We start from the raw sequence: 22,423 nt of genomic DNA, 5'->3' as shown, positions 1-22,423 counted from the left end.
CTCAGAACACACTTGGGAACCTAGACAAAAATAAATAAAGAATAAAAGGAATAGAGAAAGAAAAGGACATAAAGAAAGTGAGAGGGAAAAGAAAGAAGCAGTGAGCGAAGGAAAAGGAGATCTAAAACCATAATGGGGTACCAGTCAGGTGGTGGCTAGTATGATAAAGGATAAGCGCAGTTCCACCCTATCTTTGCATGGGGAAAGCATTGAAAGAGCACGAACAGCAAAGACGGAGGTCTTCCCCTCTAGGGACATGGCAGGACCAGAAAGCCGGCATATCTGTATCGGAGGATCACGCAATAACATTCGGGTCTCATACCACTGCGTGGTCTGAAAGCAGATTTGGGATTTGGTGAAATCTGGGAAAGAAGCTGATTCTTCATTTTTAAAGCGTTTCAATAGTTTAAAAACTAGTGCAGTCTAGTTATGAAATAAGTTCCTATTCTTTAAAATATTAAATGTAAAAACATTTTGGGTTGAAAATGCTACACAATGGGCTCAATTCAATTAGCCGTGAAGGGGGCAAGTTTGCCCCAGTCTTGGCCTGATCTCACCCAGAACTGCCACATTTTTGTACACAGCCCTATGGGGTTCTGAACAAAACTGGTGGTACCGTAAGTGCGGCATACAGTCGCACTTACTCGCGCCGCGAGAGGACTTGCAGCTAATTGAATTGAGCCCTTTATTTGCCTTTCTCCATGCCCCTTTGCTGATAGCTCTTGCCCAATGCCAGAGGAAGTTTATGCCAAATACAGGGAATAAGCAACTTGAAGTAGTAGTTTTTGAACAATTATTGTTCCTCCTAGTGCAGTTTTGGGAGAGGAATGAAAATGCAGTCCTAAGAATGTTTTTATTTTCCAAAAACCCAAGTAACAGTTAAGGCCTAATGAGTTGTGGTCTGCTGTGAGTCCTGATAGTAGACTCTGGTGGATAGTGTATCAAGGAATGGAATATTTCCAGTGGGTCTGTAGATGTCCACTTTCCCTTTAGAAGTAGTCCGCTGACAATCAATACAACAAATGAATAAGTAGTATTGCCAAAACTAGCCAGCAGGTAGGTAATCTTCTCTTTACAAGGTTATTGAGGGCCTGATTCTGACCCGCTTGCGAGCGCTGAGCGCTCGCAAGCGGGTCGATGGTGCCCTAGTGCATATGCGTACGACGGAGGGAGCTCCATCGTGCGCATGCGCGAGACCCGAATAGCGGCGGCCAAGCCGTCGCTATGGGTCTCGCACCAAAAGGGGCGTGCTGTCGATGTTGATTGACTGCACGCCCCCTTTGGTGGGCGTGCCGGGGGCGTTGCTGCCCAGACAGAGGCGTTCCCATGGGAACGCCTACCGTCTGGGGCCGGCCCCACTGACTAGTGATGTCAGTGGGAGTGCTTTTGGCTCTGATAGAGCCAAAAGCACTCCTGGGCTTGCAGCAGCGAGACCCTACCGCAGGGTCTCGTCGCAAGCCCAATGGTCGTGATGGTCTTGACCATCGTGACCATCTTTTTGGCCGCTCGCATAAGGTGTGGGTGGTCACCCACAGCTATGCGAGCGGCCAGGAGGCCGCTCCAATAAGAGGTAGAAGGGCCCTGATTCAGAGCGAGCGCTCTTATCAGAGCGTCCGGCTCTGAATCAGGCCCATTGTTCCCAATTGTCAACTGATGCCAGTTCTGATTCCCGAGCAGAGCTTTGAGTTGGGAACAATGGGATACGGAACAAGCCTGCCAAGATGGTGCATGAGGAGTCTTCTTGAAATGATAGCTGTCCGATAAAGTTAGACTGTTCTATGTTACTGGATTATTGATCTTCTTTAGTGAGTTTGCTACTTAGAATTATGCTAGGATCCTTTGTCCTGACTGATTTTGTTTTGTATGGTTTTTCTTGTATTTGTGTTTTTTTTCTTTTTGTATAAGGTAAAACTGTACCACTATAATTTGTTTTATTTTTCTTGTTGTTATGTGACTACTGTGTTGGTACTCAATAAACACAGATTAAAAAAGAGTTATGCTATGATGTAGACTTGACTGGTGAGGTGAGATCTAATCCTCTTTGCACAATAGTGTATATATTCTTTAGATTGATGATACCGTGTAGATCCAGTTGTATGAGGGGCCGTTCAAGTCAAAATTACAGCTTTCTGGATATGTCATATACCTAAATTATTGCTTTCTGGATATGACTTATGCTAAAATGGATATGATGTATACTGAAATGGATATGACGTATGCTGAAATGGATATGACATGCTGAAATGGATATGACTTATGCTGAAATGGATATGACTTATGCTGAAATGGATATGACGTATGCTGAAATGGATATGACTTATGCTGAAATGGATATAACTTATGCTGAAATGGATATGACGTATGCTGAAATGGATATGACGTATGCTGAAATGGATATGACGTATGCTGAAATGGATATGACCTATGCTGAAATGGATATGACCTATGCTGAAATGGATATGACCTATGCTGAAATGGATATGACAAATGCTGAAATGGATATGACTTATGCTGAAATGGATTTGACTTATGCTGAAATGGATATGACCTATGCTGAAATGGATATGACCTATGCTGAAATGGATATGACATATGCTAAAATGAATATGACATATGCTAAAATGGATATGACATATAGTGAAATGAATATGACATATAGTGAAATGGATATGACATATAGTGAAATGGATATGACATATAGTGAAATGGATATGACGTATGCTGAAATGGATATGACATATACTGAAAAGCACATGACAGTGCCAGCCAATCACGGCTCTCTTATATAAGCAGGGCTGCTGAGAAGGAAAAGCAGGAGTACAGTGTGGCATCCTGCACTGTCTCTAGGACTTATTTGGTGGAGAGATGTCCGTGGTGCTATGCAGCGTAAGCTTTGGTCTCAGATGCTGGCCAGGTGTTGTGTTGCATCTCCACAAGCCCGCGGGGTGCCTGGCAGACGGGCACCCGTTGATGTCCTGCTGTGGGCTGTAGAGTGATGTGGAGAGCTGCAGTGTGGTGCTGTACCACAGTCCCGTGGGGTCAGCCTACTGTGCTATATGCACTGCCAGGGTGGCCTCGGGGCCTTTTTCAATGACTCCTTGAAAAAGGCCCTGAGGCCGAAATGCGTTGAAGATCAAGCCACCCACACTCACCACCACTACAAGAACTTTAATCAACCATTTATTGCTACACCGAATCCAGGCCACAGAGGATCCAGCACTGTACAACCCGGCAAATCTTGGGTCCCCCTTGCCCGCCCTGGCTGTGCATACAGCACAGTAGACTGACTCCACGGGACCATGGGGCAGCACCACACCGCGGCTCTCCGCATCACTCTACAGCCCACAGCAGGACATTGACGGGCGCCCATCTGCCAGGCACCCCGCGGGCTCGCAGAGGTGCAACGCAACACCTGGCCAGCATCTGGGACCACAGCTTGCGCTGCACAGCACCACAGACATCACTCCACCTACCGGTAGGTCAAACAGGTCCCAGAGACAGTGCGGGATGCCGCCAACTGCACAAGCTACAGAACTTGAACAACACCCCATGCATCCCGGTTCCGGAAGACTGTGACCATAGGTCCAGCAGGGGAATGTGCAGGAGTAAGGACCGCTCGGATAGGAGCCCCCTCAAATGGTCTACCCACTCCCCAACCGAGGATCGCACAGAGCCATCTGCTCATCCCCACACCCCATAACGGAACCACATAGGGAAGCACTGTGTCTTACCAAATAAAACAGGTTAGATTCCACACTTACTGTCTGCATCATTTTTTCTCACCCACACACCCACTAACATAGCCTCCATTTAGCCCCAATACACAAACCCCTCTCCATCTTCCCTCCCCACATTCCCCTTGCCCCCCCCTCCCCTTGCCCCCCCCCTCCCCAGCCAATTCCCCCACACCATCGTATCACACACACCCAGCAGGAGCGCACGTGTACCCTTTTTTCCTCATATTCTACCTGCAGGCATTGGTACTCCTGTTAATATCATGTTGCTGAACCTGCCCACTTCCCGCCAGTCCCCTATCCTCACCCCATCACTCCTCTACTTTCTCTCCTCAGACCTTCCCTCTATTATCCTCGGTGACTTCAATATTCCTATTGATATCCCCACAGAATCTACCGCCTCCAAACTACTCACCCTCACTTCCTCATTTGGACTCTCCCAATGGACCTCCTCACCCTCCCATGCGAGTGAGCATTTGCTTGATCTGGTATTCACTCGCCGTTGTGATATTTCTGCCTACTCCTATTCCCCATTCCGCCTCTCTGACCATCACCTCCTCTCAATTAACCTATCCCTCTCTCCTTCCCCTCCTCTACCTCCCAGAGCCAACATCACTAAGCGTAACATTGAAGCTATTGACACTGCTTTCTTTTCTTCCCTACTTGACTCACTTCTCTCCCCTATCCTCTCTTTTTCCTGCGCTGAACAAGCTGCTTCCCTATACAATGCCTCCCTTCTGCTCTTGACTCTGTTGCTCTGGCGATCACTACTCACCCTCGCAAATCCACACCTCAACCCTGGCATTCCAAATGCACCAGATACCTGCAAAAATGTTCACGAACCGCCAAGTGACAGTGGAGAAGATCACGCTCTCAGGCAGATTTTCTCAATTTCAAATTCATGCTGTCATCCTACAGTGCTGCCCTTTCCCTCTCTAAACAGTCATATTTCAAGAATCTCATCTCCTCCCAGCGTCTCTTTTCCACCTACAACTCCGTCCTCTGCCCATCCCCTCCTCCCCTCCCCTCCTTGCTCTCTGCCACTGAGTTTGCTACATATTTCACATCTAAAATTGATTCTGTACATCAGGACATCATATCCAACCAGTCCCCCAGCTCTCCACCTCCTCCTTTCCTGGATCACCCCTCCCCATCCATTTTACCGACTCTGACATCCTTCTCCCCTGTGACTGGAGAGGAAGTTAAGGCCCTTATCCAGTCCTCCCCCCTTCCACCTTTTCCCTATCCCCTCCCACCTCCTCCGCTACCTCTCTCCTTCTGCCTGCTCCCATCTTGCCCACCTCCTTAATCTCTCTTCTTGCACTGCTCCTTCTGCATTCAAGCATGCCCTTGTCTCCACCATTCTTAAAAAACCTAACCTTGATCCTAACATTCTCTCTAACTACTGACCAATCTCTCTCCTCCCTTTTGCCTCCAAACTCCTTGAGCGTATTGTTTATAACCGCCTCACCACATTTCTTTCCTCCCACTCCCTCCTTGACCCTTTTCAGTCTGGCTTCCGTTCTCTCCACTCCACTGAAACTGCCCTCAGAAAAGTCTGCAACGACCTCCTTGCTGGAAAATCCAAGAGCCACTACTCCCTGCTCATTCTCCTTGACCTCTCTGCTGCTTTTGACACTGTGGACCATCCTCTACTGCTGCATATTCTTCACTCCCTTGGTCTACGTGACACTGCTCTCTCCTGGCTGTCCTCCTACCTCTCTGAACGTTCCTTCTCTGTTTCCTCTCATGACGATTCCTCCCCCCCACAGCCTCTTACAGTAGGTGTTCCCCAAGGTTCTGTTCTTGGACCTCTCCTATTCTCTCTCTATACGTATTATATAGGTAAACTCATCAGCTCTTTTGACCTCCATTATCATCTCTATGCTAATGATACTCAGATCTACCTTTCCTCACCTGATCTGTCCCCCTCTCTACTGACTCGTATCTCTAACTGTCTCTCTGCTATCTCTTCCTGGATGTCCCAGCGATTTCTCAAACTTAATATGTCTGAGACTGAGCTGATAGTCTTCCCACCCTCCCACATAACATCATGTCCCACTACTTCTTTATTAATAGATGGCATAACTATCTCATCTAGTCCCAAAGTGTGTTGTCTTGGAGTCATCCTGGACTCTTCCCTCTCCTTCAAGCCACACATTCTGAACCTCTCGCAGTCCTGTCATTTCCATCTCAAGAATATTTCCTAGATCAGACCCTTTCTCACCCAGGATGCTACCAAAACCCTTGTACATTCACTGGTCATGTCCAGATTGGACTACTGTAACCTTCTCTTAGCTGGCCTCCCCAAATCCCATCTCTCTCCTCTCCAGTCTGTGGTAAATGCTGCTGCTCGGCTCATCTTCCTCTCCAAACGCTCTACATCTGCCTCCCCTCTCCTACAAGCCCTCCACTGGCTCCCCTTCCCTTTCAGAACCCAATTCAAGGCTCTCACACTCACTTACAAAGCCCTCACCCAATCTTCTCCCATTTATATCTCTGATCTCATCTCCCTTCACTCTTCTGTCCGTCCTCTTTGTTCACTTAGTACACGCCACTTTTCATGCCAATTGATTACATCCTCCCACTCCCGCCTCCAAGATTTTGCCCATGCTGCTCCTCACCTTTGGAACTCCCTCCCTCTCCCCATCAGACTCTGAACCTCTCTACAATCTTTCAAACAAGCTCTTAAGACCCACTACTTCATTAAAGCCTTCCTGCTCTCATCCTAACTTGCTGCTACATCTTCCTTCCTCCCCGCCTACCCCATCTGTGTCACTCCTGTTTGTCATCCCCTCCCTTAAATAATGTTAGCTCTTTCGAGCAGGGCCCTCTACCCTCTTGTGCTTCTCCCTACTGTAATTTAATTTATCTCTTACTCCCCACTAGGGCAACTAACACTTGGCTGCTTATGCGGGCATAAAGGTTGCTAATATAGCAATGTTTATCCATGTCCTGTATTGTATTGTATTGTAAGTTAATGGTTACTTATTTGTCTATGTACTTTGTAAGGCGCTGCTAAACACTTGTGGCACCATATAAATAAATTAATGATAATAATATAAATAATAATTTGAAGCGCAGCCCACCCCTCTTACTTGTACAGTGTGGCAGAGCTGGAAAGTGGAGGTGAGTGCTAACACTATAGTCAGTGGTGTAATAACTTTTGCTGTGCTGATGATGATAATGTAACATATAACTACTACTGCATGTACTATTAGTTATAGCTGCAGATAGGAGACTGCCTCTTTTCAGCTTTTTCTCCTGTGAGGATTGTGCTCCTGCTGCAGGCAGGTTATGTATTAATGTTACTTTCACTTCCTTTCTGTCCTCATTCTCTCTCATCTCAGCTCTTTCTTTACTCTCCTTTCTCTTCTTCTCTATGTCTGATTTCTTGACAGTGCCCCAGGTCCCTGCTCATGTTAGGGAGTGCCCTGACTCCCAGCAAGATGGCTTCTTCATAATCCAGCAGGTGGGGTAGGATTCCTCTATTGTCTGGCTAGATGTGTGCAGGCTGCTGGGTCAGAGATTTATAGTCTGCCACAATCGGCAGTAGGCTGTGGTTTTCACACCCCATACATACACAGCATTATTATAACACTTACATGGCTTTGTGTGTTTATTTAGTGCATATACTGTATAGGTACTGTATGTGCATGTCTACATACAATTCTATGTCTAGGGCTTTATATTGTGTATGTATGTATGTATACATGGGCAACGAGAGGGGGGGAGTGGGTACAGTTTACCCGGGCCTGGGCTTGCTAGAGGAGCCCGGCGTGGCCCCCCCCCCTCCCTCACAGCAGCTCAGCACACAGCTTGTGCTGGGCTGCAGTGTGAGACTGCTTGCAGCTGCTGCAGCAGCCAGAGCAGTCTCCTATGGCTGTGGGGGGGAGCGATCACACTGATCGCGCCCCCCCCCCCTGCTTAGCGCTGGGCTGATATATTTTTGTGTTTTTTCCAAGGGGACGTGGCCACGCGTCCAGCGATTAGGCCATGCCCCCTCCTTTACCCGGGACTGGCCAGGCTCTCTACGGCCCTGTATGTATATATTTATTCTGCCACTCACAAGTAGCGGAAGAATAAATACATACATACATACACAATATAAAGCCCTAGACATAGAATTGCATGTAGACATGCACATACAGTACCTATACAGTATATGCACTAAATAAACACACAAAGCCATGTAAGTGTTATAACATACCTCCCAACTTTTGCAGAGTTCCACTCGGGACAACTATGCGGCGAAGCTTTCCTGAAAAGGGGTGTGACCTATGTGAAAAAAGGGCGTGACCTAGCGGCACGCCCTGTTTACATTGCTAAGGGGCGTGCCCAGCATCTCCGAGATGCTGGGCTGCCCCCGGACTTCCCCCCCTACTGTGAATAATATGAGATATGGCAAGAACTTACCATTGTTATCTCTATTTCTACAAAGTTCATAGGGTTCCACAGGACTCCCGCCCTGTCGAATCTGTACTCCAGATGGGCTTTGATCTGGTCACCGTTTTTCTGTCTCCTTCTGGTGAGAATGTGATTCTTGTGTGTTCCAGACTTTCTTCTCTCTCTTTCTTCTCCTCCTCCAGCCTATGGCTTGTTATATAACTGGTTTGCCTTGGCTCTGGGGCGGGTTATAGAAGGGGGACCCCAGTCCATAGGGTTCCACAGGATATCTTGGGGTATAGGCGGATGATGTCAGACATAGGACACCACAGAGTTCAAGTTTTCAGCCTCCCAGGATGCACTGGGATCCCCCTTCTATACCCCGCCCCCAAGCCAAGGCAATTCAGTTATGTAACAAGCCATAGTCTGGAGGAGGAGAAAAAGTCTGGAACACACAAGAATCACATTCTCACCAGAAGGAGATGGAAAAACCGGTGACCAGAACAAAGCCCATCTGCAGTACAGGTGAGACAGGGCGGGAGTCCTGTGGAACCCTATGGACTTCGTAGAAATAGAGATAACAAGGGTAAGTTCTTACCATATCTCATATTTTCTACTTCAGGGTCCATAGGGTATCCACAGGATACCTTGGGGATGTCCCAAAGCAGTATCCTTTAAGGTTGGGGACACTCCTGTGCTGAAAGGGGAATCCACCGCCCAAAGGAAGCATCCTGAGAGGCGAAGGTATCGAATGCATAATACCTTAAAAGGTATGGACAGAAGACCATGTGGCTGCCTTGCAAAGCTGAACAGCAGAGGCACCACATAGAGCTGCCCATGAAGGACCCACAGACCTAGTGGAATGAGCCCTAACAGGATGGAACAGGAAGGCCTTCATGAATATAAGACTTAGAAATAGCCATGCAAATCCATCCTGCCAAAGTTTGCTTAGTGGCAGGCCCTCCCTTCTTACGGAAGCTATAGAGGACAAACAAGGAGTTCCGACTTCCTAAAAGAATTGGTACGGTCAACATAAATCCTTAGAGCCAGTACCACATCTAAGGTGGCCTCACCAACCGAGAGGTCTGGAGAATTAAAGGCCAGGACAATGATTTCCTCGTTAATGTGGAAACTAGATACCACCTTTGGGAGAAAACCAGGGCGAGTGTCCCTATGAAAAATGAGAAAGGGAGGCCGACATGAGAGAGCCCCCAATTCTGAAACCCTTCTGGCTGAAGCAATGGCCAGAAGAAATACAGTCTTAGCTGTAAGCCATTTCAAATCCACTGAGCCCAGTGTTTCAAATTGCGGTCCTTGGAGAGCCCTCAGGACCACAGCAAGATCCCAAGGAGCCACTGGAGGAACAAAGGGAGGCTGAACACGAAGTACACCTTGCAGAAAGGTGCGGACATCAGGAAAAGTAGCAATCCTATGCTGAAACCACACTGACAGGGCAGAAACCTGCACCTTCAGAGAAGCAAGGCGAAGACCGTGATCTAAGCCCACCTGCAGGAAAGCCAACACCCTGGATATCCGGAACACTTGAGGATCAAAGGCTCTAGGGTGACACCATTCAAAGAAAGTATGCCATACTCGATGGTAAATTCTTGCAGACACAGGCTTCCGAGCTCTGAGCATGGTGTTCACTACAGACCTGGAAAAACCCCTGGACCTTAAGTCTCAACAGCCATGCCGTCAAAGACAAACGACCCAGGTCCGAATAATGGCAAGGACCTTGAGACAACAGGTCCGGACATAGAGGCAACAGCATTGGAGTGTGTAAGGAGAGACCAAGAAGATCTGAGTACCAGTGCCATCTGGGCCAAGCTGGAGCTATCAGCAGCAGCATGCCACCTTCTTGCTTGAATTTGCGAATCACTTGAGGAAGAAGGGAGAACAGAGGGAAGTGGTACGCAAACTGGAAGGTCCACCGGACCAACAGAGCTTCTACCAGAAGTGCCTCTGCATCTCTTGTTCTTGACCCATACACAGGTAGCTTGTTGTTGTGTCAGGAGGCCATGAGGTCTATCTCTGGAAGGCCCCACTTGTTCACCAGGAGTTGAAACACCTCCTGGTGAAGAGACCATTCTCCTGGATGCACGTCTTGACGGCTGAAATAGTCTGTCTCCCAGTTGAGGACTCCTGGTATGAACACTGCCGAAATGGCAGGGAGATTGCCTTCCGCCCAAGCTAAAATGCGGGACACCTCCGTCAGGGCTGCCTGACTGCGGGTCCCTCCTTGGCGGTTTATGCAAGCCACTGTGGTGGCATTGTCTGACTACCCCTGCATGGGTTTTCCGTGCAGGACATGTCTTGCTTGCTGGAGAGCTTTGAATACTGCCCGAAGTTCCAAGATGTTTATCGGAAGCGCAGATTCTGCTGGCATCCACCTTCCCTGGAAGAATTGCGGCCCCATCACCACTCCCCAGCCTCGGAGACTGGCGTTCATTGTCAGAAGGGCCCAGTCCGCAATCCAAAAGGGGTGCCTCTTTTTCAGGTGAGCAGTGTGCAGCCACCAGGCCAGAGACAGACGTATCTCCGGGGAAAGCACCATTGTCTGTGTCTTTATCCAATGGGGAAACCCATTCCATCTGGAGAGGATCAACTTCTGCAGAGGTCTGGAGTGAAACTGGGCATACTCCACCATGTCAAACATCGACACCATGGATCCCAGTAACCTCATCGCCGAGTGATTAGACACCCGGCAACTCTGCAGGCAACTGCGTACTTTTGCCTGTAATGCAGAGATCTTTTCCTCTGTCACAAAGATCCTCTGTTGGGAGTCCAACAGGGCTCCGATATGGAGCATCCTCTGTGAGGGAACCAGGGAGGACTTCTTCCAGTTTACCAGCCAGTTATGAGTCTGCAACACAGAGACTGTCAGTTGCAGATGGCACTGAAGTATCTCTGGAGACCCTGCCAACAACAGGTCGTCCAGATAGGGCAACAAGCGGACCCCCTGCATCCGCAAGTGGGCTGCCATAACTGCCATGACTTTGGTAAACACTCGAGGTGCCATGGCCAGACCAAAGGGCAGTGCCTGAAACTGGAAGTGTTGGTCGGCCACTGCAAACCTGAGGAAACATTGGTGTGCTGAAACAATGGGGATATGCAGGTAAGCGTCCTGAATATCTAGCGACACCATAAAATCCCCAGGCTCCATCGCTAAAATGATGGAATGCAGGGTCTCCATCCAGAACAGAGGAACCCTCAAGAATTGTTGAGGGATTTGAGGTTGAGGATGGGCCGGTAAGACCATTGGGTTTCTGTACCAGAAAAAGATTGGAGTAATACCCAGATCCCCTCTGGGACAATGGAACCGCCACTATAACTCCAGCCTGGAGCAGAGAGTGTAACACCTTCCGGAATACCAGGGCCTTGTCTTGATCCGACTGTCAGCCCGTGGTGAAAAATCGGCTGGGAGGCCTCCGCCGGAAGGAGAGGGCGTATGCCCGAGAGACCACTTCTTTTACCCAAGTGTCTGTGGTGGTGAGACACCAGCACTGTGCGAACTGAAGAAGCCGGCCTCCCACTTTGGGGTCCCCCAAGGAGAGGCCCATCCTGTCAGGCGGAAGGCTTATCATCCGATTTGGAAGCAGGACATCTTGTACTCCAAGCCTGCTTCTTAGGCTTGGCAGATTTCTTGGCCCCTGACTGTCTCTGAAAGAACTGTACATTGGACTTACCCAGGGGCCAAAAGGACAAAGAACCCGACCCTGATGGGACTGTAGCCGATGGCAGACACGCAGACTTAGCTGCTGCCAGAGTGGCCACAATTTTGTCCAGATCAGGGCCAAACAGGACCTGTCCATTAAAAGGCAAGCATTCCAAACCTTTTTGGAATTTGTGTCAGCTTTCCAAGAGCACAACCTTAGGGTGCGGCGAGCCGCCACCACTACCGAGGAGATTCTGGAAGTGAGGAGACCTATATCCGAGGCTGCCTCATTAATGTACGTGGCTGAGTTTCTGAGATTACCCACTAACTCCACCTGCTCAGGTGAAGAGTCAGTGTCCAGAGACGCCTCCAAGCTATCAGCCCAATACTCCATGGCTCTGGCCACCCAGCACACAGCCATAGCCAGTCTGGACGCCCCCCAGCAAGGGAATAAATGGATTTAAGGCATATTTTCACCTTGCGATCTGTAGCATCCTTTAAGGAGGACATGGAGGGCATGGGCAATGTATCACTCTTCACAAGGCATGTGACATGAGAGTCCACTTGCAGAGGAGTTTCCCACTTGAAAAAATAATTATCCGCAAAGGGGTATGCAAAGGCCAAATGTTTTTAAGGCTGGTACCGCTTACCCGGATTTTTCCACGCCTCCTCTAAATGATCCACTAACTGACCAGATAGAGGAAATACAGTGGCATCTCCCTTTTAATATCCTTAAAGAAGGTGTATTTAGATTTAGCCACGGGGGAATTATCATCCTCAATGACCAAGGCCGCACGGACTGCCCATATAAGGCCAGGTATATACACTTTAGACTTAGACTCCACCTTATTATTATGGAGGGGCTCCTGGTCTGAAAAGTCAAACATCTCATTGTCATCAGACAACATCATACTGAGCCATCTGAGACACTAAAGGCCGCTTAGGAGGCTGCAATGATGACTACCCCTGTAAAACATCCGACAGGTGTTGCACCGTATTGGACAATGAATTTACCCACGCAGGCTCCTGCGAGACCTGGGGAGGCGAAAGCGGGAGACACTGGGGTACCAGCAACTGCCTGGGGAACCCCTGCATGGGTGACGACACAAACGACTGCTGTGATAACCCCATCTAAGGGAATGTAGGGGGAGTCGCTAGCTGGCCCACAAGGGTTGTAAGTGCCTTAGCAAAACAAGCCTAGGGCGGTTCCTGCACAGGTGCAGTGACAGAAATCGGGTGTGATATAAGATAACACGCCCTACATAACCCCTCAGTGTTTCCATCTCCCTCCGCTAATGGTACATTACATGTGGTACACATTAGCTGAAGAGGAAAATCACGTTTACTCTCAGACATGATGAGTGTAATGTAGTGTGGAATCGGTATGAAATACCGCCGGCCGCATGGCTGGCAGTTCGATTCCCGGCATCGGCAGGCCGACAGATTAGCAGAGCCCGGCAGAGGAAGCCCGACAGCGCTGGAAATCCCGATCGTCCTAAAGGTAAGTATATTCTATACTAACCTAACCCCCTAACCCTATCCCTCTTTTAGGGTGCCTAACCCTAACCTCCCCCCCCCCAAGTTCCTAACCCTAACCTCCCCTTCCCCGCTGCCTAAACCTAAGTCCCCCGGGGGGTGCCTAACCCTAAGTCCCCCCCGGGGGTGCCTAACCCTCCCTCCCCGTAGAATAACCCTAAACCTCCCAGGGGGGTGCCTAACCCTAAGTCCCCCCCGGGTACCCTAAACCTAACCCTCCCCTCCCACGGCTGTCTGCTCGTGGCGCTCCTGGCATCCCTTCGATTGGGATGCCGGGCGCCAGTCTCCCGGCATCGGGAAAATGACAGGCGTCTAGATATAGACGCCGGTCATTTATCCCATGCCGTGATAAAGCAGTCAGGAAGCCGGCTGTCGGGATTTCGGCAGCCGGCTTCCCGATTGTATACCCGTAGTGTATGTGACTCCGCTCACAGATAAATGCTTTTACAGTGAGGCAATGAACACCCTGCAACACCGCACCGCAAGGGCTTTAGCAGAGGAAGAACAGGGATAGTAAAATGTCTGACAGTCAGAAGTGAAAGTACAGGCAGCAGCGTTAGCAGTTAGTCACATACAATGCAGAAATAAATCACCTGCAGTACCAGCACAGAGCCTGGTAGGAAACAGTGCTGCATACTCTGACCTTAATCGCAGGAGAGGTATGCGGGGGGACCCGGACCACGATGCCACCTTGAATTCAGCGTCCAGCAGCGTTTGCACACTCTTAGAAGATGGCCGCCGAGGAGCAGAGAGGAGGCGGGCCAGGGGGAGGAGTGCTGACACAGCCCGCCAGACCGCTATGGGGAGCCACTGTGCAGCAGGGGAGGCGCCAGCTGTGAGACAGGGAAGGCCACTCCCCTGAAATGCAATTAACCCCTGGGATGCGAGACCTTTGCCGCTCAGCCGCGGCCCGCTGTCCCTGGTGGTCTAGTGGAAGCGCAAGTTAATACCTGGCTCCACGTGCAGACAGTCCCCAGGGAGCCCCCTGCCTGGGAACTTTGGACTGTGTTTCAGCATGTACCATCCAAGGGACCCCGCCACTTACCTGCCCCCTTGAATCCGGCCACAGTCCGGGTAATTCGGGGTCACCGCTAGCTGTGACCCCAGACACCCACCAGCATCCCCGGATCAGTACCGGCGTTCTGGTTTGGCGGGGTGAAGGAGCGACAGCATAGATGTCAGTACTGACTGTCTATGCTGTGCAGCTCATCTTGAGCAGCCACAGCTGCCTTGAAGAACTTCAGGGGCCATTACAGTCCTCCTCTGTTAAATGGTGATCCGACTCCGAGCCGTGCACCTACGAAACTAGTTTGTCTTGGCGCAGAGGCAGGGTATAGGAGGGGTATCCCAGTGCATCCTGGGAGGCTGAAAACTTTAACTCTGTGGTGCCCAATGTCTGACATCATCCACCTACACCCCAAGGTATCCTGTGGATACCCTATGGACCCTGAAGTAGAAAGATACTGTGCGCATGCGCACATCTATTCTCGCTCTGCGTACACGCTGCTCTGTTATGCAGAGCAGCAGTGTATGCTTCCCCAACTCCCCCCCAACTGCGGGACACTGCAGCCCATGGGTGGGACAGCGGGACAGTCCCAAAAAAACAGGTCTGTCCCACTGAATGTGGGACAGTTGGGTGGTATGGTTATAATAATGCTTGGCACGTGTGGGGTGTGAAAACCACAGCCTACTGCCGATTGTCTGACCCAGCAGCCTGCATACAGTAACAGTACATCTTGCCAGACAACAGGGGAATCCTACCCCACCTGCTGGATTATGAAGGAGCCATCTTGCTGGGAGTCAGGGCACTCCCTAACATGAGCAGGGACCTGGGGTACTGTCAAGAAATCAGACATAGAGAAGAAGAGAAAGGAGAGTAAAGAAAGAGCTGAGATGAGAGAGAATGAGGACAGAAAGGAAGTGAAAGTAACATTTATACATAACCTGCCTGCAGCAGGAGCACAATCCTCACAGGAGAAAAAGCTGAAAAGAGGCAGTCTCCTATCTGCAGCTATAACTAATGGTACATGCAGTAGTAGTTATGTGTTACATTACCATCATCAGCACAGCAAAAGTTATTACACCACTATAGTGTTAGCACTCACCTCCCCTTTACAGCTCTGCCACACTGTTCTCCTGCTCTTCCTTCCCAGGAGCCCTGCTTATATAGGAGAGCTGTGATTGGCTGGCACTGTCATGTGCTTTTCAGTGTATGTCATATCCATTTCAGTGTATGTCATATCCATTTCAGTGTATGTTATATCCATTTCAGCGTACGTCATATCCATTTCAGCATACGTCATATACATTTCAGTATATGTTATATCCATTTCAGTATATGTTATATCCATTTCAGCATACGTCATATCCATTTCAGCATACGTCATATCCATTTCAGCATACGTCATATACATTTCAGTATATGTTATATCCATTTCAGTATATGTTATATCCATTTCAGCATACGTCATATCCATTTCAGCATACGTCATATCCATTTCAGCATACGTCATATCCATTTCAGCATACGTCATATACATTTCAGTATATGTTATATACATTTCAGTATATGTCATATCCATTTCAGCATACGTCATATCCATTTCAGCATACGTCATATCCATTTCAGCATACGTCGTATCCATTTCAGCATACGTCATATCCATTTCAGCATACGTCATATCCATTTCAGTATATGTTATATCCATTTCAGTATATGTTATATCCATTTCAGTATATGTTATATCCATTTCAGCATACGTCATATCCATTTCAGCATACGTCATATCCATTTCAGCATGCGTCATATCCAAAAAGCAATAATTTAGGTATATGACATATCCAGAAAGCTGTAATTTTGACTTGAACGGCCCCTCATACAGTTGCTTTTCTGCTTATGTAAAGGGTGGATGGTAGGAATGAGTCTCATATTGCACACACATGCAAAAATGAGATTTCATGTTGTAGGACTATACAATGAGCTAGAATATAGGATAAATACACATCTTGGTCATAATCTGAGGTAAACAGGTAGCAAATAGCCTGCCTCTTGTATTCACTAGTGCCAGTAATTGTGAGTTGGGTTATATTTTCAATGGCGAGCATTTTGCACCATCCTAGGGCATTACATATTGCTGTCACAAAACACTGGGTAATGGATTCCATTCTAACAAAGGGAGTTTGTATGTTCTCCTCGTTTGTGTGGTTTTCCTCTGGGTGCTCTGCTCTATAAATGTTTCGGCTCATTTCTTATATTTGTCACTGCCTCTCCATCTTATTATAGTTGTTTTGTTTCTCTTCAGGGTTCTCTGAGCAGGTCACAAAGTAACAGCAGGTGAGATCCTTATTAGAGTCTATTATATTTCCTGCATCCTGGGGAAGTGACTTTTAATAGTGTCAGAGTGCTCCTTTGTGAGACAACCAAAGGACACCTTATCAGTGGGTTGCATCCCCTGGTTTTTACAGCATTGAATCCTGTATTGTCTAGTTAAAGACCCATTGTAAATGTATAGTACTTGTCTCCTGTTAGGTCATGTACACCTCGGCCAGTTGCCATCACATCTCCCTCTCAGACAGGTAAAGAGTACTTCTTCTACTGTATTTGTTCTCTGAGAGAGTACATGGTAATGAACTATAATAAGAAAATACATAAAAGTATTCCAGTCATACAATACAATTAATTAGCCATGAAATTTCTAGTTTTTATTATATTTTATACTAGTTTACATTGCAGTCTTGCCCTTTCCTTCCCATTTTTTTTCTTATGTTCTCTAACCATTGAGATTAAATGCAGTATGTATAATATCCAGCCATTTCAATGAGGCTTGAAGTGGTGTAGTGACTGAGTTCTCAGCTGTCATTACATTGTCACTGGCAGTTCTCAGACCATAAAGCTGCTCCCAATCACTTGAGGTAAGAGGAAAGTGTACCACAGCTGGTTATACATAGAGTGGTATCATACAGTATGTTCACAGTAGTGAGGGTAATTACACAAGTGGGGAGAAGTCTGATTTGTTTATTGCAATGCATTATAGGTGTTTTTGTGCAGAAATAATAGAATATAACTGTAGTTATTGAATACTGACCTTGCACCATCACTGTTCTTTCTTCCAGTTACTCCTTGGCACAGCTCTCAGCTCTGCGGACAGGTTGTTAGGTAACTTATGTGAAGGAACAATAAATACCTTTCTCTAAGAAAAATAAGGGTTATCATTTAAAAATGTTGTACATTTATGTCCATCAGTGGATTTAGCCTTAAATCTGAAACACAGCAATGGTGCTAGAGGTAATTACAGTTAGCATGTAAGTCTCTGGAACTTGCATTTCATAAAGATTGAAGGAAGGGTCAGTCTTTCGTATGGGTTTGGTAATGTACAGTAGCCTTATGGGTGAACTCCAACCTAGTCCTACTGTATTTCGATATCTATGGCCTCCAGATGAGCACATTTGCTTAGGAGCATTACCAGCCGTCAATGGAAATCTAATATCCCATTCCTATTCCATGCTCTCTGCATGATTACCACATGTCCAACTGCAATGTAGACTTCCACCTTAGATAAGATATTATGTCTCCTTCTACTTGATAAAACTATCTCATATCTATACGTTTGTCTCTTCGACTAATCCTTCCAGATAACCTGATCTATCACTGGAAGTATGAACAAAACATTTTGCCATATTTATTAGAACCAGTGAATTACATTCTAAAATCCATCCTTTAGACATCTGCAGTATTTCTCCTGTCTTGGTAATATAACTTAAATATATAAATGCTTAAATTTGTCTTTTTTTTACCCAGCCGTTCATCCTCTGTGGAATCATATGTTCGGTCTCATTCAGGAACAGGCAGTGTAAGTAGTACGGAAAGTATTGTTATACTGGAAAATCCTTATAGTGCAGTATGCAGATACTGTGCTTACTTATATTTTATTTATAGGGAAAAATGGCTGCTACTCTGGAATCCTCATACCCTTATTGTCTGTATATATCAATGCAGGGCCTGATTCAGAGTTGTACGCTATGCTGATGTTTTCACAAATGGAGTGATTTTTTGCCACTGCGTATACGTCAAGGTACATTACCGTAGTGGTACACTGCAAGACTTTAATAGCAGTATGATTGACAGGGAGTGTTTGGGGGTGTCAATTGTTAAGTGTCGACTAAAAATGCAGACGCATCTCGACCGTTTCGGGGGCGTATCACATTCTGCATATGTAATCCCGTATGCACTAAAGATGGCTCCGGAGTCTCAGATACGGCGGCCATTCTGAGTGACCATAGACTCACTCAAGGAATCAATGTATCCCTGATCTGTATCCAATGCTGCATATGTGTGCGCAGTAGCGGACAGCTGCGATGGGTCAGGTGGGTGTCTCAGTACAAGTCCTCGCCGTTGCTGAATTAGCATATTTTTTCACACATCTACGGCTACAAAAATCACAGCTACGGGAGCATTAACATAAAACTGAATCAGGCCCACAGTGCTTAGAGCAGTGTTTTGGTGATACCATTTGGTTGCATTCCATTATGCTACCCATCTTCTTTGATGTTACTGGTTCTCTGCCAAGTACATTCACTGTGGGTAATATATGTGAAGAGTAGATGATTCAAAAGAAACCTATATATTTTTTTTAACCCTTTAAAAACAAGGACACTTTTTGTAACTTCATGACTATTCTCATTGGATGGCACAGTGGTTAGCATTGCTGCCCCACAGCATTAGGCGTGTGGGTTAAATTCCAATCAGCTCCCAATCTGTGTGCTCTCCATGTTTGTGGGATGTGGTCCAATTTTGTCCAATGCGTCAGACATACTAGCAAGTTTATTGACACCAATATGAAGTCACTTAATATGGGATTTGTCCACCACGTACGGCCTGAATGCACCGTGACACTGGGGCTATTAATGTCTGTGTGTAGGAGGAATAAAGCACCATTTTTCACAAGAAAGTCACTGAATTGACATCTCTTTGATAATGATACTACAATCCTGTCTCCAGCATCATTGTAGAATGTGGGTTCAAATCTGGTGACTGAGAAGGCCATATAGATGTATGTATAATTTCATTGTCTTACTCATCAGTCTATAAGGCGACCACATGTGGTGGCATTGTTATCCCGGACATCACCCCTCATGTCAGGAAAGAAGTGCTGTATATTGGGGTAAAAACAAATGACTATAGCTAGTGATTAGCATTGATTTTGCCTTATAAGTGATGGCTGCACTGAAGTCATGTCAGGAAAATGTGCCCCATAACATTATAGAGGCACCAAAACCGCACTAGAATTATATTTTCATTTCTACAGGAACTGATTGTAGCTGACAAATAGTTAACTTTATAGTTTTTACTATGAGAGCTAAGTATATCTGTCTTCTGCAGGGGAACCCCTGTGATCATATGATCACCAAATAGATACAGAATGCGGAAATACTGTATCCTGTATACACTGCACTATTGAACTCTTTGCCGGAATTATCAAGCAGTCATTTAATGGTTGCTGATTCTCTCTATGTGCAGCCAGGCTTTAAGTCAGTGGTGGCCATCTACCCGATGTACAGAAGTATTGGGCAGGCTCAAATGGGTTAGGTATATGTTGACATTCATAATGTTGACATAAGAATGTTGACATGCTGAATATCGCCGTTGACTGTGTCGAGACTTCATGTAGAAACTGATGAAATGTCAACATGATAGAATGTTGACATATGGTCCCTGGTGTCCCAGTGGTGAATTACCTTCTCCCAACGACTGCATTGGGTTTTCCGGGTCCCAGCGATCATGTGACTGTCAGCTCCAGTGCAGTCTGGCCCTAACCCTCCCATCCCGCAGCCTAACCCTAATGTTGACATTCTGACAATGTCGACATTGTGAACATGACTGTCGATATGTTGCCTGTCGACCTTTCTACAGTGTACATCATAACTGCCGACATTATGAATGTCAGTATCGTTATTGTTGATCGTAATTACTGCATCCCAGCATAAATGATTAGCTACTTTAATATTAAATTTGAAACTGTCCATGGGATCCCGGGATTTAGCCCTAAAAGTCTGGGATATTAATGTTGGGATTGGAGGCTTCAATCCAGGGATTTCGGGATTACTTACAGTGGGTGTGGCGTCCTCCGCAGTGGTGCAATTACTGCAGTACTAGCTAACTGTTCTGGCCTCGGCAGCGCAGGGCTCTTCCGGCTACTCAGATCTGGCACGGCCGTGACCTATGAACGGCTATGTGGTGGTGTGATGTCATAGGTCAAGCAGCTGCACGACGGCCCGTATGTCCAGCCCACACTCTTCTGATCTGCACAGAGAGACTCTGTGCACTGCAGACAACTGTCACAGTAGTGCTAGTGATGAAGTGAGTGGCAGCTGAGGTGGACGGGGGAGGGACTGGGAGGTGGAGATACTCTTCTTCCACTGCATGTGAGTCAACATCTCTGGCTCTGCAAGTTGAAGTGATACAGTGAGACGTCTGACAGGTGAGGTCAGGGGGTTGGGGCAATGACTCATGAATGTGGGGGACAATGGGGGAGATTCATTTGTTGGTGGAATGTTATATTAGGAACATGTAGGCCTGCTCTGATACTGCCCCTCTGCCTACCCCATGAAGTCAATGTATGTAGGAGTCTTGGGCAGTAGGTCAAATTGTGGGTAGAATTCAATTGAGATCTTTTCAATCTCGGGATTAAAACATGGAGCAGGATTGGCGTCCTTAATATGAATATACTCAAGTGAATGTGACAGGGTGAATTTCTGGGATCATTCTAAATATGCAAAAGTAAATTTTATATTTTAGTGACATAGCTTTTTTTTCTATGTCCATTAGTTAGGAAAAACATATCTATTTCAATATGTTTATAACAACATTTATAGATAGATAGATAGACAGACAGACATACATATAGATAGCTGCCTGTAGTCGCACACTGCATACATGACTGGCGGCTGGAAGACAGGCAGAGGTTACACACATAATTAGAGCAGCCGATCAGCATCTTCTGTCAGTGTCCCAGCCGCAGCAGTCATGTACATGTAGGTTTTTCGCCCAGCCGTAGTGCTAAGCTGCTGATTGCTGGAAAGCTCTGGTCATCCATCAATATATATATATATATATATATATATATATATATATATATGTATATATCAGTTTGATGCAATATATAGCTTTGTTAAGTAGCAATTCATGTATAATTACCTTTCCAGTGATGCGATCCGGTATCCAGGGATCCAGCGGTCCTGTTTTCAGCTGCGGTCCTCTCTGTGAAGAGTGCAGGTGAAGGCAGGTCCTTCCTGCGCATGCGTTGGCAGCTGAGCTCAGGGGAGGCTGCTGGGTTGTCAAGGGGCAGAGCTGAACTGGGGATGGACAGAACACAGGGAAGTAAGCAACCTTTAAATCCTTTTCACATTGTAGTACAGATTACACCATCCTGAGATGGCGAATCTGTACACAGTCATAGAACGGAAAGCAGAGCTTTCCGTTCTTTTATGAATTCTACTCAACATACAAAAGTATGGTGATACGATTCAGCCACGGAGCGCAGGTGCCACTGGAGAAGTCAGGAACTTCTCCATGGAAACCCGCTCTGTGAATAGCACCAAGCAGAGAAAAGACCTATTTACTGCAAAACAGGGCTTTTTACTGCCCTTTGAATAGACCTCATAGTCCTGTCTTTTATCGTATTTAGCGATAGTAATGCTGAATGAGGACTCATTCCCATTTCTGAAATGGAGGAGAGGGTTTGTGCACTTTCTTTGTCTTGACTGGCCAATATCCAATGTTACGTTGTAGAACCCAGCTTCGCTAATCCTAGTCCCAGTATTATGGCTGCCTGATCCTTGCTGTCACTGAAGAGTTTATGAGATAGGAAATTCTGTTGCCTGGCCTGACCAATCATGCTGCAAGTCCATCACAGACAGCAGTTGGTGAGCCAACCGCAGATGCCCACAGCACAGGATACGTGGTCCGGTAAGCTGCCAGTTTTGGGAAAGTCAAGAGCTTTGGGCCCTGGACAGATTATATAGCTGGATCCCCGGTGTCGTTGGCTTGCACTCTACATCCGGTATTACCATAGCCGTCCTGGGATGGAAAGGGATGCAGTCCCATAGCGGGTGT

At 47.0% G+C, this 22,423-nt stretch overlaps 1 protein-coding gene across 1 annotated transcript in view; it reads left to right on the top strand.

Annotated features, from left to right (window-relative positions):
• The window catches only part of RNF212B (ring finger protein 212B), a 104,776-nt gene that overhangs the window by 41,787 nt on the left and 40,566 nt on the right, over positions 1 to 22,423 (top strand). The window contains exons 6-9 of the mRNA XM_088470249.1: positions 16,614 to 16,645; positions 16,841 to 16,887; positions 17,425 to 17,467; positions 18,110 to 18,161. Coding sequence (XP_088326375.1) covers positions 16,614 to 16,645; positions 16,841 to 16,887; positions 17,425 to 17,467; positions 18,110 to 18,161 — 174 coding nt within the window. The remainder of the gene's footprint in view (positions 1 to 16,613; positions 16,646 to 16,840; positions 16,888 to 17,424; positions 17,468 to 18,109; positions 18,162 to 22,423) is intronic.

The sequence above is a fragment of the Taudactylus pleione genome, unplaced genomic scaffold (assembly GCF_031769625.1).
Source record: "Taudactylus pleione unplaced genomic scaffold, aTauple2 ptg000095l, whole genome shotgun sequence".
NCBI classification, from domain to species: Eukaryota; Metazoa; Chordata; class Amphibia; order Anura; family Myobatrachidae; genus Taudactylus; species Taudactylus pleione.
This window is presented reverse-complemented; position numbering and strand designations above follow the sequence as displayed.